Below are 18,567 nucleotides of genomic sequence, written 5' to 3' on the forward strand. Positions count from 1 at the left end.
TGGGAACTAACTAGCCTTTTCATGTACAGTTACAAATGAAAATAAGCATGAGAAGAATCCAGGTGTAAATTAAGCCTCTTAAAATTCAGGAAAGACCTATAATTAGGCAGCTTAGGAAAAACAGACCAATGGACATGTAACTGAGACATTCTGTGTTTCTGTGACAGCCTGCATGACTTCTTTGTAATGCTTATCACAGTTGTTTCTACTAATCAGTGTCAGTCTTCTATTGCCAGAGTCTCAGCTTCTATGCTAGATTCAAAGCTCCATGGGAACAATAGATTTGTCTTGCTCACCATGAAAACTCACGTTGTATTTGTCACATGGTAGGAACATGTGTTCTTATTTCGTTAAAGAAATATGTACTCTTGGCCAATCATTATCCAAGGAAGCTGTAGTGAATGCGTTATATTTTTATCCACCAGAGGCAAGAATTCTTATTTCTACCTCTAAGGACTTACCCTCTCACCTTCTTTTCTTTTGCCCGATCTGTGTTTACTAGAACGCACCACAATCTCCTTTGCCTCCTGGCCTCTGTTGTTTGCCTTTTCCTCCGTGCCTTTCTAATTTTGCCCATCACTACTAGCTGATGACGTTTCTGTGTATTGGAGTTAACTTCCCAAGAGAGAGACCCTAACAGGTTTGATTCATTAGAACTATTGGTCTTAGATACAGTTCTTGAATTCTAGGCTGCTATCCCGTAGTGGACCGACTGCCTGTGGATGAGGTGGCCCCGTGGGACGTGGCCAAAGTGGGCATAACCTGGTCCAGGACAATGTTAGCTGATCGGAGGCAGCTTCTATGTGTGAGGGCTCAGGAGAGGGACGGGGAGGCCGGCTCGCCGAGGAGCGGGGAGGCCATGTCTCCCTTTACCTGCAGTTATCAGCGTTTTCTCCGTGTAAGGGGGACACGGGGATGGATAGGAGACTGTCTGTCTGCCTGCCCTCGGAGAGCGCACAGACTAGAGGAGGCAGGCAAGCAAACCGCATCCGGAATGCTGGATGACATCGTTGAACACATCGTGCTGTGAGGACACGGGACAAACACGCAGCGGGGGCCCGGGAGTGTGAAATAAGCTCCATCCTCACTCGGGTTTGTCTGTGCTACGGATATGCTGAGGCAAAGAAATTCTCTCACTTTTATGTCCTTGATACCCTTGTGATCTTGATATCTTCTTTTAAAAAATTATCTAAAGCCAAACCAAGAAATGGCATTAAGCGTATATCCCTTTACCTGGAGGATGTTCGCATGTTGGTTTAGAGCGGAGGCCGGTCGTGTTCCGTGGCTGGCAGACGTGTTCTCCAGTGGGTGTGGTGAGTGTGTCAGGACTGTGTGGGACGAAGCAGCTGCAGCTTGTGCTGAGAGGGCTGTGGCCGGACACTGGGCGGAGGTCCGGGAGAAGCCCTGGCCTTCCCTATGTTTCTTCTCCCCTCACTGCAGCCCTGCCACTGATTACTGGGAAGTGGTTTAGACGCTCCCTTCTTCCTGGGAGTCTAGATACCGTGGAAGGGAGGCTTCCGGCGACCCTGCGACCCAGTGGGAGTGGGTAGGGAGGCGAGAAGCCTCTGGAACAGCCTTCTCTACCCGTGACTGAGAATTTGCTCCACGCCCCCGAACTTGCTTCATCTTCTGCCACTGCCTGCTCACTCTTCTTTCCAGTCAGTTCTCCCATAATGTGTGTTCCAGCCAGTAACCTGAAGTGGGTCCTTGGACCTGGTGGTCTTAGGTGGAGCCCCCCTGCTCCACCTTAGCCCTCAATGAAAGGGGGACCTAAATGACTCTCCAGCTGGGAAGATGATGACGCTATGCTGGGAATTCTGACCCAGACCCACGATGAACCTGCGCCGTTGAATTTGAATCTGTTTGACGACGTTCTTGGTGAGCCACAGGACGGATCTCTACCAGTGGTGTTCACCATCGGATGGGTGCCTGGTGCCTGGCACATGGCGCTGTGTAAAAAGGAAATGAAAGCCGCTGTAAGGGATTGTTCGGGAGGACAGATAGGGAGTCTCTGTATTACTTCCGGTTAGTTTGGGAGTTGGAACTCAGGCAGCATTTGATAATTATGTCAAAATTCAGAAAGGATCTGTCCCTCCTTTCTGGAACAGCCTCTCCCGCAGACACGCAGACCCTGCAGCGGAGTCTTTGCACGAGTTCCTGCCGTTGACCAGTAGGGGGCAGTCTTACACTAGGGTGGAGAGAAAGCGCCGGTATCAGAGGCTAAGAAGCGTTTAGCGCTAGTGTGGAGTGTGGATCCGTCACCGTCTGACCCTCCCGGTTCCCCACAAAACCTCTCCCCCGTCCACCCAGCCACTCACCTCTCTGCAGGTGCCCAGAGGTGCCTTGCAGCCAGTCCACATGCTCATGGGAAAATATCTTTTACACTTAGTCACAGCCAGCTCATAGCAACAGGAGCAGCCGCCTAATTTTCAGGGCCCTGTGTAAAATGAAAAGACAGGGCTCCTTGTTCAAAACGTATTGCGGATTTTAAGACAGTAACAGCCGAGTGTTAAACCAAGCATACGGACATCCTGAGCCTGCACGGGTCGCACACCCATGAAGCCAGCCATGCTTATGGATTTAAAAGATACCTCCCTCTCCCCACCCTCTGTCGTTGCAATACTTCCTGTGACACACATTCAAGGCACTATGTGCTTCAGGGAAGAACCACCGAATGCTAGTCAGAGATCATAGAATCTTAGCACTGGAGGGGAATTCAGAGATCATCTAGTCCAGCTGCCTCATTTTAAAGCTGATTGAACAAAGTTCCAAAGAGGTGAAGTGACTTGCCCCAAGTCCCCAGCTGGTTACATCACAGACTGCACGGAATTAAGAGTTCTCATTCCCAGGCCCAGCTTGCTCTACCCCACAGGCTCGGTGGGGGTGTTTTAAGGAAAGAATTTTCCATCTACTCAGGACATGCTTTGCTCTGTTTTCTCTTCCAGAGAAGGGCACAGGTTTGAATTACTTACATTACTGAGTACCCGTGATGGGCTGGGCCATGCTAGATGTTGTATATAAAATACTTCAATTAACTTAACACCAATCTCAGAAAATCATTACTGTTGTCCCCATTTTCCAAGTGGAAAAAATGGAGGCTCAGCACTTGCATTTTAGTTAGTAAGTGGAACGACAAGAGTTGAAGCCAGTTTGTGTGATTCCAAAACGCATTCCCTCTCCACATCATTCCCGAGTCCTCGGAAGGCTGAGTCAGCCCACATTTCCTGAAGGCTGGTGTGGTTTGGGTCGGTTCTGGAAGACCGTGGGGACCCTTAGCAGGCTCTCCGTGCTCTCCATAGTTACCAGTCTTGCCCCCGCCGCAGGGCCTTTGCTCCAAGGTGTTGTCTCTACTTGGAACATTCTTCCCCCAGACAGTCCACAAAAACAGCAACGCATGTCAGATAGGAAATGGGGAATCTGATCACATAGGGCCTTGTAGGCCATCGTAAGGACACTGGCCTTTTCTCTGAATGAAAAGGGAGACCTTGCAATGCTTTGTGCAGGGGAGTGACATGATCTGATGTCGATTTAAAGGATCCTTCTGGCTGCTGTGTTGGAAGAGACTAGGGGGCTGGGGTAGGGAAGGTGGAAGGAAGGAGGCTTTTTAGGGAGTTATTACAGTAATCCCTGGGAAGGAAAATGGTGGCCCAGACCACGGTCATAGCAGTGGAAGTGGTGGGATGTGGTTGGCTTCTGGAGTTGTGTATGTATGTGTTATAGCTTTAAGTTTTTGTTATGGAAAATTTCAAATGCATACAAAAGTAGGGAGATAAGTTTAATGAATTCTCATGCTCCTACTAGGTACCCAGTGAACCTATCATGTGTCTTTGTGTGTCAGGCACTTTCGACAGCTGCGTAATGGTCAACTTGTGACCCAACACCAGATTGGGGGAAAGCACTCACCCCAACACCAGATTGGGGGAAAGCAATTTGACGCGAATCCTGTATTTCATGGGTAAAGTTTTCAGCTTTTACTACTCCGCTGCTTTTCCCGGGTTCTCTGTATGGCTGTGGACCCCATGGCTCCTGCCTGGTCATAGTTTTATACACTGGTGACTTATTCCCTGCCTGCCTTCTTTGTCCTTTAAACCTTTTCCTTCCTGCCAGTGACTATGTATTTGTCAAATTTAAACTCCCTAACAAGAGGTTCTTCTGGGTTCAGTTAGCGGCATTGCTCCTTCTGCACAGAAGTCATAAACTGGCCGGATTGTGTGAGATGGGCCACTCCTGGGCAGGCCCCCTGCTGGTCCATCCAGTTGGCATAATACCAAGGTCAGTGTCTCAGAGACAGGGTATAGCCATGGTAGTCACTTAGCAAACTATAGGCTGCTCTCCAATACTAATAAATAGTGGGAATTTAATGCTAGAATGGATATAAATTGTGAAAAAAGTGAGCCTGCAATGAGGCCAGAAATAGATAAGTGTCTAACCACTTAATTGCCACTATTTCACAGTGTGACCTGGATCATTTGCTGTGCTATTCTGGGGTGCCACTAAGGAATTAGGGACATTTTTTTCTTAAGATATTTTTGTTTATAACAGGCTGAGTAATAGCACAGATCATAATGTACCAGACTAAATGTCAAGACCTACATTTAAGGCTTTTATTTATCATGGACTCCGTACAACACTGGACAAGCTGATAAACTTCTGGTGCCTTAGTTTCTCCATTTCAGATGGGACTAATACCTGTCCTTTTCCTGTTTTACCTATATACACAGGTAAGATTAGGTAAAAGTACTTTTAACCATTATTTTAAAAAAGCATTTGAAAGTCTAAATAATTACTATTTTCTGTGTGAAGTTCTTAATGAAATTATAAAATGAACAGTGGATTTAAGTTGGTGTTTTTGCAAAAGATTACATATTCTCGAATCTGTTCATTTCCATCATGTACTCAAATGTCTTTCTTCCCACATTGTAATGTATCTACCATACACATATAACATTTAGCACAGGGCCTGGAACATGGTGAGAACTATGTAAAAGTTACCTGTTCCCTTCATCAGTGTGAAAAAGAATTAGTCAAACAAAAGTTGGTAGAGTTAAATTCGTAAAAAAAACTGACCTCCCTCTCCACCCCTAATACATACCGTCTTAAAATGCAATTGCTTGAAGTACATAAAATAGTACATCATGTGAGAATATGAATGAAAGAGAGCATGTTGGGCCCTGGCACATTGGCCATGTGTTTATAAATAAAAGGGGTGGCAGCTGAAGGTGACCCTTCTGGTATCTGACAGCCTAGCTATTCTCAAAGACCGGTTAGGGGCCCTGCTGTGTCAGCATCTCTTGGGGGTTTTCTAAAGTCCTCATTCTCTTTTCTAAGATTTGGATCAAGGGGGATAACAGTGGAGAGTGAGAATGTAAAATATTGGAAGTTTCTTGGGTGATCTGATTCTTAGCCAAGTGTAGGGAAATGTATTGCAGGTCTTTCACTTGTACGTCATTCGTTTTCTATTATATCATTCAAAGTGGTACCGTATGTGCGGGGAAATATACATTTCCACACCCAGAGAGGAGGATTGAGAGGGAAGGCAGAAGGGTGACAGTCTCTGCAATGCAGGCTTATGGGAATATTGATTTCACGTTTGCTTTTCTTATTTTTCAGTTTTCTGGTTGAATATATATTATTTTTATAATAATTGATTTTACAGAGGAAAATATTTAAAACCAGTGTAATATTTTAAAGACCCCCATGCACTCTATGATTTTAGTATAGCAAATGTGGGGAAAAAAATAAAAAAACCAAACAGTTTATCTATACACACGTCCATGTCACATAGTTTTTTTTTTTTTTTTCTTTAAGGAGAGGCTACTTATAAAACAATGTAGGGAAAATGTTTATTCATCTGTTTTGAAGAATGTGACAGATTCTTTTAGAACACCAATAAATGTGCATTTTAGAGAATATAAACTAGGTTAAATCCTAATTAGCTTTTACTTCTTTTGCTTTGGCAAGACTGGAAATATATGCCAGTGGTCCATGTTATAAAAGGTGTGATCAGCCAGTAACTTAATACTGGACGAGGGCAAAACAGGGCGCTGGGGCGATTCAGACTTGCTGTCCGGTCTGCGTTCTGGGCTGGGCGCCGAGACAGCACTCACTCCTTCTTGAAAATCCTCTTGGCTTCTACTCCTTCATACACGTAAGTCTGAAAGGTGTTAACAACAGAGGAATTCCCCATTAAGATTTAAGAGTAAGTTAAGAAAAATATTAGATTATATTAGATTAATATAACATTATTATAGGTTTGAAATGAATTTGTAGTCTTTTTTCTTGTACTCGATAGCACCATTTTATACAGATACAGGATACACCCATTTAAAAACAAATTTTCAGGTAAAATACGCGTTGATGTATTTGACATATACCTAAGTTCTCTTTAATAAGTAGGCATCAGAAAATGTATTTTTAAAATCAGAAGATTTATGAGAAAAGTAATAGTCTGTTTACTGAAGATATAACAGCAACCACAAAATCAAAATTATTTGTACGTGATTATTTTTTCCTTTGGGAAAAAGCTATAATCCTTTCACAACTCACCTGGACCAGTTCACCACCGATAATTTCCCGGACAGCATTCAGTTCTTTTCCATTGTCTACCCGTTTGAAATTTCCAATGAGTCGATTTTCCTGTAGGCTCCAGGTCCCCTAGATAAGGATAACAGAATAATAATAAAATAGCACTTTTTAGGGTCTTACATGTGTCGGGTACTGCTCTTAGTTGTACAGGTCTACTTCTTCCATCTCACAGTGACACTGTGAAGTAGGTATTATCACCTCCATGTCACAGATGAGGAAAGTGAGTCACAGAGCCAGGACTGAGCCCAGGATGTCTCCAGGCAACCAGTGTGCTCCTCTCACTCCGTGTTTCCAGATGCTGAATTTCACTTTTCTAAATCTTTCATGTTCAAAGGGTGTCCTAAATTTAGCCGTGGCTCAAATTAGTTTCATGGAGAGGTTAACAACCTTGTGCTTGTTTTAATTTATTTCATTGTTAACAGTACTTTTAAAATGGCCATGATTGAGCAAATATTTGACAGTTTGTCATTGCAGACATATATAATTTAACTAGAAGAATTCTGAGGACAAAAAAGTTTTTAAAAAATCAGTTGAAACATGTGACTCCCCAAATTTTATGTCTTAAATATTAAATTGTACATTTCCAAAGACCTACAATGTATCATTAAACCTTTCCATTAGACCTTTTCACTCATTCAGTAATTCATTCATTTATTTTATTATTTCAATTACACTTATCAAAAGCCTGTTATGTTTAAGTTAGATAACTCAAACGTTTCATTGCTGTCGATATGTAACGTGGAAAACACTGAGCTTTAGTTTTCTTTATAAATATGTCTATACTCAGTCATTCAAAGGGTTTTTTCTAATTCTTATTGTCCAATCCAGATTCCTTATAGATGTGTATGAAAATAAAACCATGTAAATACCCTGCCACCTTGTGCAATATCTAATGTGGATAAACTTGTAAATTAAAGACACCTACGTCAATTAAACCACCCAGTGACAGAAAGCAGAGATTATTTTAGTATTATGTGGAAAAATCAAGAACGCATTGTTTATAAGAAATTGCTTACACTGAGTTCAGTTCCGTCTGCTAGGCTGTAAGTAAACGTGACACCAAGCTCAAAAACAATCTCAGTACTTCGTAAGGCGCTTGATTCTTTGACCGTGAATTTATTTCCTTCTTGTGTAATTATCAGTTTCAGATTGTCATGAGATGCAAGCTTCCTTTTTATCACATTGATACCTGCAAAGGAAAGAGATTGGATAAAATAAAGTCAGAATGCCATACGAAGCCTTTATTTTTCCAAGTTCTATTTTCGTTAATGAATCGTTAATATTTTGAGTGTGGGGAGAAAACCCTGAAAGCACTATGTTTGCACAGAGCATTCAGATGGCTTCTGCAGAACAAGTTCAAGCACAAAACTCAAGAGCACTGATTCCAGCTATTTCTCCAAAACTTAAGAAAGATTAAATGAAGTATGGCATTACAGAATCTCAGAACTGAGTAATTTTAATAGAATCATCAAACTTTTTGTTTCAGTGTTTAGTAAACCAAACTCCAAAAATGGCAAAGGAAGCATTAAAAAGCATATTCATATATTTATAAGGATATACAACTTTAATTCTGCATATACAGTATTTTTCCTAATGTCCCTTTGCTTTCCATAAAAGCTTTAAATTTTGAACTTCATAATTATCTTTGCTTTTTGTGACATTTCTGTCACAAAAATGAAAAAAATTAGTTATTACACTTAAGTTCATTATTGTAAAATATATCAACTCCATAAATTTGCACTTAGAATCCCTGAACTGTAGGTCATAATGGATGCAGAGTTTTATTTCCGGGAAATGACACAAACTTGTTTAGCCATTTTGTGCAGTGTATAGGTTGCCAGGGTATTGGTATATCGTGTTTCCCCGAAAATAAGACTGGGTCTTATATTAAGTTTTGCTCCAAAAGACGCATTAGGGCTTATGTTCAGGGGATATCATCCTGAAAAATCATGCTAGGGCTTATTTTCCAGTTAGGTCTTATTTTTGGGGACACACAGTAGGTATTAAAATCAGTTAAAAGCTTAGAAACTACATAGCGTCATCAGATTATTCCTAAAGTTTTATAGGTCAGAGGAAAAAAGAACTAAGTCTTATTATTCAGTGCTGTGACTTTTGATAGAACTCTTTTCCATTAGTTTATTAGATGGTCTTTGCTTTTCCATCCCCTGGAATTCAATGTTTTGAAGTCTGGAAGTTATCATGGCACACTGCTCTTTTTTACCTTCTAAAAAAAAAAAAAAGACAACAAGAAAAACCTGTCAATTTTCAGTGATATAGGCTTAGTCAGCAGTGAACGTGAATGAGACATCGGGATATTTTTTGCATTAGAAGACAGCACGCAAGACTGTCTTCTTCCCCTGGTGACAACAGTGCATCTTCCTAACAAAGCAGTAAGAATATGGTTTTCCCTACCTGAATCAGCCACACTCTGGGTCCTCCGTGCCCAGCAGGTGCCATCCCTAAGCACAGAACTTTAGAGGGAGTTAGAAAGAAATAAAAGAACAAGTCTGCGAGAATTAAGCCTTACCCATCTTCTCCATGAACTTGTCATAGTTCTCGTTCCGGTCTACCTTCCAAGTGCCATCAAACGCCATGATTTCCAGGGAAGTCAGCCTCTAGGCAATCAGAGACTCAGCTCTGTCCTTAGGAGAGCATTTATTCTTTTTCTTATCTCAGAACCACATTCATGCTGTGATGTGGAAGTTCAAAGGTCAAGAGTTCCCCTAACCACGAAAGCCCAGCCGCTGCAGTGTTCTTTCTCTAACTCCTTAGCTCTTCTCCTGAAATTCAACTGAATTAAAATATAATAAGTATACCTGTTCTTTCTTGAACTACCATTTCTGGGCACATTTATTTCAAGCATTAGAATGCATACTGTCTGAAGATAGATTTCCTGCTCCGAGTTCAAAGTTCGTTCTGTTGGAGCTAACATAGTTTAGAGCATATAGCAAATAACATCTGGGAAATGGGAGGATTGGCGACCTGTTCCTTTTTTACAATCGCAGCTACCGAGGAAATTAGACTATGACCAAATACAACTGACAGATTAAAGTTAATATGATAGTGAGACTGAAAATGTATTGATTTTTCGAAGATATCATTTTGAATTGTGTTTCGGGGTTGCTACAAATTTAGATAAATGTCCTGGCACCTGGTAAAGGACGTGACATGCAGTAGGGACTCCTGCTTCAGTTTTGGTTTAGGATGGTGAGAGGCTGCTGAGAAGAATTTCAAGAGGTAGAAATGTGGCTGGAAAACTCCCATAAGAGAGAGAATTAGCTTTAAACATCTGCCATGTACAAAGAAAACAAAAACCAGATGTTAGCTATGCTTCCTTTATTCTATTCTCACTTCCTCTCATCCGCAAACCTGGTGCAATCAGAAGCCAAAACTCAGTATGTGTGCGGGGTGCAGGCATGGAGGGTGCCTGGAAAGGTGAGGGGGAGGCCGCCACCCTCCCCCCACTGCAGACTTCCAGCCCCAAGCAGGCCTGAGCTGGTGGAGGAAACACGTTAACTTAGCATCAAGTGTGGAGCTGTGATCATTGGCCAGCCTGAGCATAACAATTACTAAAGAGACGCGTATTGTGCGTGAAGGTGACCGAAGACCGTGTTAGCTAAGGGGCAGTAGCCAGGCTGCTGCTTCCATTCAGGGTCCCGGAAGGACGTATCACAGGTCTGAACAGGGCCTGTGGGAGTAGGGTCGGGCTCTTACAACCCGACTGCACTCATCGGGCACATTCTTTCAGCGGAGTTGCCCCCCTTTTTATTTCATCAGGTAAGCGAAGGAAGCACCGCCCACACCAGCCCCCGTGGTGTGCACGGGGGGAGCAGAGCGGACCAGGAGGCCCTCGTGCGCCCGGTGTTCCTCCAGGGCAGAGCGGCCCAGCAGCCGGGCCGGAGCCCGGAGCGTGCTGGTCCCAGCACGGCCTGCAGCCCGGCTCCTGAACCCGCGTGCTTCCTGAGCTCCCTGAGCTCCCTGAGCTTCGGGTCCCCCAGGTCGCCGGCTGCTCTCAGAGGCCCGCCCTGAACTCTCAGGAGAGCATCAGCTGAGTCGGCCCCAGAGTGACCTTCCAAAGGTCGCAGCATCGCTGGCTCGTGGGAGCCGAAACCCGCCGAGTCACCATAACATAACGGGTGACAGCAGTGGCATCACCGTCCAGAGGGCGTGGGCAAGGGCAGCGCCACGTGCCGGCTCGGCTCAAAGCCACAGCTGCCTGCGATCACAGAAAGCCCTGGACCCCCTGCGTGGTAGGAGCCACGGGCTTTCTAGAGCACAGCCGGAGTAATGTCCTTTCTGGGAAACGGCGCTGTCAGGCCTTTTCTAGTCCCCTCCGGATTTCTGACTCCTGCTTTTCAATCCCAAGTTGGTAGACTTTTCCATGTCGGAGAAAAACAGTCCTGCGTCAGGGCCAAATCCAGGGTGTGCTGGACGGACAGAAGGGGCTCAGCAAAGTCTGAAGGCGCCGTCCACGCCCTGCGTGAGCGGGGTGAGCGGGGTGAGCCGGCTCTCGCTTCCCACAGACTTGACTTCGCGCTGGTTTAACCTCCAGCCACTCCGTTTTAGAAACAGGAGACCTTTCCATCCTGCCTTACACTCTGTACTGAGAAGGCTGGTGGGTTTTCTTGGAAGAAGGCGGTTAGAGCAGCGCGTGGAGGGGCGTCCACCCAGTAGTGGGAGCGGGGCTGGCGGGTTCTCCTTAGTCACTGACTGGACAGCCTGTCCTAGCTGGTCGTGTGGCCTCAAGCGGTCCTGCATGAAGGACTTCTGACCCCCTCATCTTCCGCCTCCGCTGTGTAATCTGTCGGACCCCTCACGCAGTTTGGGGGGGTGGCCTGCCTGCTGTGCCCTCACCCCCCACTAAGGAAGGGGGGCGCACATGACCTCAGCTCCCCGCTGCCACAGCCCACGTCCCGGTCACACTTCCGCCTTTTATTCCCCATAAGAAAGGCTTTACTTTTGAGCCCATTTCCACGTGGGTATCACCTTCCAGCCACTTCCTCATGTCATCTACCACCTCCCCCATCTGTCATTGTCTACCATCTGTCCCCATCTCGCTTTGTCGTCTGCCATCTATCACTGAAAACCGTGGTACCTGCTCATCACCGTCCTGGGTGACTCAGCGTCCACGGGGATAAGCCCCTGTCCCTCTGATCCTCCGTTTCTTCACCTCCTCGTCTCTATGCTTTATTCACTTCCATCCAGGGAGCTAAGCTGGCATGAGACACCTGTGACACTGAACAGGCCTCTCTGACTGTGACTTTCCATCGTCTCTGCTCCTGTACTTTCTCCCACAACGTCCGCTCCTGGCGGGGGGAGAACTTCGGTCAGCTCTAGCCTCTCTTTTCTCCCAAGTCGGAGCCTCCTACTGCTTTGTTTCCATCCTTTATCCAGTCAATAACCTGTTGCCAATAACAGCTCCCTCACACTTTTCCCTGTTCTGACCCAGGTGCTGTTACACATGCGTGGTTTCCAGGCTCAGCCAAGTCATCTGCCCTGCCTGGCAGGACTGACACCTGCCTCACGCAGGACAGGGACAGCCTGGTCACTGTCCTGCAGCCTCTTTCTTCGCCTTCAGCAGGCGGCCTGCACAGCTCTGCGCAGGGAAAATCAGCCAGCCGGCACTGTTCCCTCATCATCAGTGTTTCCTTCAGTTATTCCTCCCTTAGTCCTGTGAATGTTTGTCATTCAGCATATATTAGGGTCCCCAGGCACCATGCTAAATTAGAGCTAGAAAAAACACACACACTGTTAGGCAAGAGAAAGCAAGGCTTGAAGTTTCGATAGTATGGGACGTGCAAGGATTTTTTCCCTGGCTCTTCACAGTTCCCTCTCTCTTTCCCTTTGAATTACGTATTTGGGTGAGGCGGGATCTTTTCTCCTTCATAGAGACATGTTCAGGTCGCTCCCATTTTAAGAAAATAACTCTCCCTGGATTCTATGGATGTTTCTCGAACCTGTTCAGCCTTTCTGCTTCCGTTTATAGTCAGGCCATCGTCTCCATGTTCTTTTCTTCTCAACACAGCTTTTGGATGCACCACTCCATCAAAACGACTTACTAAGGTCATCGATGGATTTTTGGTCCACAAATCCTGTGCACACATCCAGGCCCTTATGTCATCACCACGTTTCAGACCACTGACTCCTCTCTCTTTGAAGTTTCTCCTCTTCTTTTCTTGACTCTTCCTTGCTATCCCTCTTATGTCTCTGAGAGCTCCGTGCAGGCCCTGCCTCAGCTGGCACCTTGTACTCTGAAGTCACATCTTATGATGTCTTAATTCCACACCACCTCCCTGGGCAGTCTTTTCCCTCCTCATGTCTTCAGTTTCCTCCTGCGTGCCCCTCACATTTTAAGGTACAGCCCGGATCATTCTGCTGCCAGGTCCCTATTCCTCAGCAGGATCCCCACAAGCGGCTCCGCCGGCACCTCAGACTCCACACAACTGGCGAGGAGCCAAACTTTCCATCCTGCCTCCTTCTCTCCTCTTGCATTTTTTGTGTCAGTGAGTAATGCTGCCCTCCTAGGACTCGTTCTAAGGTCTCTCCTCTCCCTTACCCTTGACTTTCCATTTCATCAAAAAATCAACTCCATTTTCACTCCTTAAGATCCCTTACATGTACCCCCTCTGAAAATGAAGGCCTGAAAACAAGATGGTGGAAGTAAAATCGGAGAAAAGAGAACCACAGATGTGTGGGAACGCCCTAGGTGGCTGTCAGAGAATAGCTTAGCAAACAGGACAGTGGGGGCCAGCGGTGTGGTATCTCCCAAGGGCATCAGGGCTCATCTGTAAGGAAGAGGGACCTTTGAAATACAGATAAAATCCCTAAACATTAATGAACCAGACATTGAAGTTTAACCCCAAGGAATGTTATTCTTGTCAATAGGAATTTGCTTCTTAAATCATCTATCTGTTAGGGACTCAAGATTAATTCCAATAGACTCACTCTCTTTAATAACTTAATTGGCCTTTTATTATCTATTTGCTTATCCATTCATCTCACCATCCATCCTTCTGTGACCATCAGTTGAACAAGCACAGTTATGGTGTTCATTTTAACTGAAATACAAATTCATTTTTCTCTTTATGGTTCTTTGGGAGAAGCTTTTTTCCTGTGCCTGTCTGTCTGAAAACCGAGGCAGTCCCTTGATTTTCCAACCATTCAAGTAATAAAATGTTCTCTCAGGGCCTCCCGGTTGCACAGCTCCAGGGGGCACCGCTGGCATTGCAATCTTTCCTAATGAGTCTCTGGAGCCCCCTCCATAGATTAGAGTGCGAACGCTCGGCAAACATAGCCTTGAGTCCTCCGTCACTTTAATCTCTAAGTCATAGCTTTAATTCAGCATTTAGAAGTGTTTCGTCTAATCCAGCAGAGAATACTTTCCTCTCGCCCCCACGCCCTCCAGCCGGGTGTCCACGCAGCCACACCAGCAGTCTTCAGGGAGGAGGATGCTGTAACCTTCTCGCTGAGCCCCTCCAGGGTGCAGGGGAGGCTGGAGTGCAGAGGGCGCCCTCTGATGGCCCTGGCCTTTGGTCTCCCCCTCCCTGCCACCCCCCACCCCCCTCCCCCCGGCACCCCGGGCTTCTGCCATGGGCACCCTGTCCCAGGGCTGCTTGCTGCTAGTGCCCCCACACCCGCCCACCCTCTCAGTCCACCCGCGGGTGCAGGGTGCCCTGTAGGTGGCCCCGGGCTCCTCCCACTGGCTGTCCTCCGGTCCTTGGCATTGTGGACTTTTGACCCTCCATTAGAGGGGAGTGCAGGCCGGCCTAGCCACCCGCTGACACAGGCTCCTTTTCTAGGCACAGGTGACGGTCACATCACTACCTGTGCCCCTCAGCCAAGACTGGACCAGGGGAGCTAGTGCAGCACAAACCCTAAGTACAGAATTGGGGCGGGGGGGGGGGCAAAAAACTCAGCAATCAAGGTAAACGACATTTTAATGAAATTCTTGTTGAAATAGATTTTATTAATGCAAAAAAAACACATGATCTACAAAATATCAGATTTGTATGCCTGAGTTCCGTGCATGTCTTGGGGTGTGCTGCAAGCAGCCCCCGTCCTGCCCCCCTTAGCACATCTCGCTCTCCTTCCGTTGAAGTCGTCCTCAGAACAATCCTCTCGCTGCCGTCACCTTTTATAACTAGGTTGGAATATAGGCTGTGTGTTCTAACAGCCCACTGTGAAGTGAGGTCTGTATATTGTTCTATGAGTCGGAACGTTCAATTTCAATTACAGTTATCTATCCACCCACCCACCAATCTATCCCTTCGTTTATTGGGGTTGTATATGAAGGAGACTGAAGATAATCTTCAAATGCTAACGTATTTAATCAGTTTTGAGAGCTGGTTATACTGAAGGCTATGAAATGGAACTGTGTACAGTTACAAAGGGAATGCCAGGTCAGCCTCACCAGGCCTTATCGTGCACTTTCCTCTCCTGTTAGAAAGGTCCCATACACGTGTCACCTCACCGGCTCCTCTGTCCTGCTTGTGTCCCCACCTCTAGGGAGCCGCCTTTGTGAGCCCCTCTGAAACTGCTCCTGCAAGTTTCTGATTCGTTGTTGTCACTGTAAGTGGAGACTGACCTGCAGAGGGAAGATGGTGAGATGGTCTTGTTAGAGGAAAACTAAGGACCTCCACGCTAGTGAACCGTCAGCTTCTTTGTAGAGGGTGTTTTTATAATCATTCAGCTGCCTAGGGTTGTTGTTAACAGGATTCTGTCAAAGACTACAGATGTGCACAGCGTTGCAGGCACGGAGAGGGGTTTTTGAAACTTATTTTCAGAGGGTTTTTTTTTTTTTTTAGCTGGTGCATTAAAGGGATAATTTAGTCAATAAATATTTGTTATCTGTTTAGTGTATGTCATATACAGCTATTGGTGCCAATGGTCAAAGATAATTCTCTCAGATCAACTAAGCCACCTTTGGCCCATGTGTGTAACCAGGTCCAAATGAGCACGTTTCCCTCTGGAGTCCACCTGCATCGTATCGCCCTGATAAATCTCCGGTTGTCACCTTCGTCCGCTGTGTCAGCCTGGGTCATCTGTGTGACCTGCTCCATACACACAGCCTGCGATATACGTGGCTTAATAAACTAAAGTGTAACGCTGGCCACAGAAAGGAGGATTTTATAGAACAGTTCCTGCTTGGAATAACACAATTGGGATTTGGATTTATTCGGATTAATTGTAATCCAAAAAGTTGTCTTAGCTCATGGTATATGACCTCTGAAACCCTAAATGCCAAAACCTTACTATGGAAAACAATCCATGTCATGTTATACAAAGGCAGACACATAAATCGAATCGCATTTCACACCATGCTGCTGTCCTAAAATACACTGTCTAAAGAGGTCTTGCACGTCCGCGCCTGCTGCTGCGTAAATGACAGTCGTCTCCACTAAATGACCACAGGGAGGGGCCAGCTGGTTCAAGAAGGATCCACGGAAAACACCAGGAGCGTCTGGCCCATAGCTGCAGGCGAGCAGGTCAGTGGGAACAAACCCTGCTGTGAAGTCCACATTTCTAACCAACATCTTGCAGAGAATAAAACGGGATTCCAGAAACATGGGCAGGCTTACTCTGTACTTGTTACTAACATGAGCACTGACACACAAGAGTGCTTTTCACATACAAGGAACAAGGACTCACCAGGTCAGGGCCTCAGAGCCTCTCCTAGGTGAGAACGCAGACAGGATCGCAGCCGCGGAGTGCGCTTGGAGGCACCTGGGAGGGCGGGAAGGTGGCCCTGGCCCGGGAGCGGGCAGGGACGACGTCTGGCACTGGGACAGCCTGCAGAGTCGTCCCTCACCTAGACAAGGGCTGGGTCCTTGTGCCCTATTGACCAGTGACAGGGTGTAGGCTGCCCCTGCAGAGAGGGCGTAACCTGGACCAGGCAGCTCCCTTAGGTCCCGGACAGTTTCTGGGGAGGGACCCACCTGGGAGCCGAGTCTGTACAGTCAACACTCCTGACTGTGCATCTCGGGGCCACACGTGTGTGTGTGTGTGTGGGGGGGGGTGGGGAGGGGACTGGAGGCTGGGGGTGGATCCTGACAGAACCCCGGCGCCGTCCGCTGAAACCCACCTCTGTACTGCCTAGACCGCTGGCTGAACATGTGGGAACAGCTCATCCAGGAAGCTGGCTGGTCTCTTTTTCTGGGCAAAAGTGAAAGGTTACTGGGTGGACTGTTAAGCCTTGTGGTGGCAGCTGTCCTTGAGATGACAACTGATGCTTTGGGTCTCTCCCTTCTGTTGCCCACTCTGGATTCGCCTTGTCCTTGGGAGCTTCCCCTGAGGAGCCAGGGACCCTGGCTACTGTGCCCTTCTCACACTGTGGCTGCTGCACTGGCCCTTTTCTCTCGTGATTCGGCAGAGAAATACTAAGAGGTGCTGCAGTGTCACCCGGGCAGCACACATGTCCCTCCTGCTCACGCTGTGGGAGAGCAGCCCTCCTCCCGTATGCACTTGCTGACACCTGCCAAGATGCTGACCGCTGGCCTTGCGTCTTGGCCTCTGTGGGTTTCTAACCCACAGAGGCCACAGCTGGAGGGGCAGGAAGTGACGCAACAGAGCCTCTTCAATTTTCGCTCTTTACTTCTCAGGCCAGAGGTTCTGCCTGTTGAGAGCAGAGCAGCATGTGATGGTTATCAGTGCATTTGGTCACCTGGATTAGTAAGTGTGCGCTGTAGCCTGGATACTGTCGCCTAGAGGCTAACGTCCAGGCCGCAGCGTGTGCACAGCTTTATTTCCTGGGGAGAAATCCCTGACGTAGGTCTATGGGCTCATGGCCGTGGTCGCGTCAGGCCCCACAGTGAGGGGCCGTGTCCCGCCTCTCAGCTGCGTGGGACGCTCTCTTCCTGTCCGATTCCAAACCGCTGGCTCCGCTGGGCACCGGGGTTGGTGAGCCCAGGAGTCCTGCCCTGCACGACTGGATTCACTCATCAGCTGCCCTGGCTAAGAGCTGGTATAAGGGAAAACTTCAGTGTAGCCGGGAAATGCTGATGCCACATAGTTGTGTGGGGGTGACTGACCCCAGTGCAGTGTGATGGCTGGCCATGCCCAGGAGCGGCGCGTCTGTTTCTGTGAGAGGTAGTGTGGCCAGCTGGGCAATGGGGACAGACCTCCTGCCTGAGGCTGTCCCACGTGAATGATTAACTGGCTGGAGTATTGCTGGTGGCCAAGGACTGTTATATCAGGTTTGTTCGAGGCAGAGACAAGAGGCTGGAGGGTTTTGCTGGATAAGCAGATGGCAGCACACACAGTGTCGCCTGAGCACCCATTTATCTCATGCAGCGATAACAAAACGATGACGGATCTGTTTCCCAGGGATATGTGGGAGTCACGTGGAGGAGGGAGGTTTGGACGGAGAAAGAGGAGTGGGTGGGCGGCGCGAACGGGGCCCATCCACGGGCAGACTCAGCTCTGCTCTCCGGCCCTTCCTGGGGGCACAGGCGTCTCGGGGCAGCAGTCAGGTGCGTGCCTGCCTGCAGGTGTCTGTCCTGTGAGCTGGCTGATGTGCGGGCATCGGCTGTCACCTCCCCCGGAGCCCTGAAGTAACCTCTCAGGGACGTGGCCGGCCCACTGGGCCCGGGGACTTGGAAGCCAGCGAGCGGTGCCGCTTGCCAGCTGTGGCTCTGAGGGCATAAGCTAACCTTCTCACCTTGTTTCCTGTCTGAAAGGGGGAAGCAAACGATCTGTGAGTGAATATCTTGAGGAGGAAATGAGTTCCTGAGCTGCCAGCAGTCACTGCTCATGGACATGGTCTCCTCCCCCCAGTCTGCTGAGGTCTTTCTGGAACAGGATTGTCCTCTGGGAATTCTGTGGGAAAGGCCTCTAGGCGTGCTGTCACCTGCCCACTGTGCCCGGGACACGGCCCACAGGTGAGGTCAGGGCTCAGGCCAGGACTGTGACAGGGCCTGTTCCGGGGCCTGGGCTCAGCTCTCTTTCCCTCCAAGTCGGAACAGTCCCATTCTCACCTGGAGGTGA

The 18,567-nt window shown here is 47.5% G+C and overlaps 1 protein-coding gene across 1 annotated transcript; it reads right to left on the minus strand.

Moving 5' to 3' along the window:
* Positions 1-5,823: 5,823 nt before the first annotated feature.
* FABP2 (fatty acid binding protein 2) lies at positions 5,824-9,257 on the minus strand. Its single transcript, XM_033133500.1, has 4 exons — positions 9,113-9,257; positions 7,602-7,774; positions 6,547-6,654; positions 5,824-6,154 (listed from the first exon to the last, which is right to left on the minus strand). The coding sequence occupies exons 1-4, from the start codon at positions 9,177-9,179 to the stop codon at positions 6,104-6,106; spliced, it is 399 nt and encodes a 132-aa protein (XP_032989391.1). The 5' UTR covers positions 9,180-9,257; the 3' UTR covers positions 5,824-6,103.
* Positions 9,258-18,567: the final 9,310 nt, after the last annotated feature.

Source organism: Rhinolophus ferrumequinum, chromosome 18 (assembly GCF_004115265.2).
Source record: "Rhinolophus ferrumequinum isolate MPI-CBG mRhiFer1 chromosome 18, mRhiFer1_v1.p, whole genome shotgun sequence".
Classification (NCBI taxonomy): Eukaryota; Metazoa; Chordata; class Mammalia; order Chiroptera; family Rhinolophidae; genus Rhinolophus; species Rhinolophus ferrumequinum.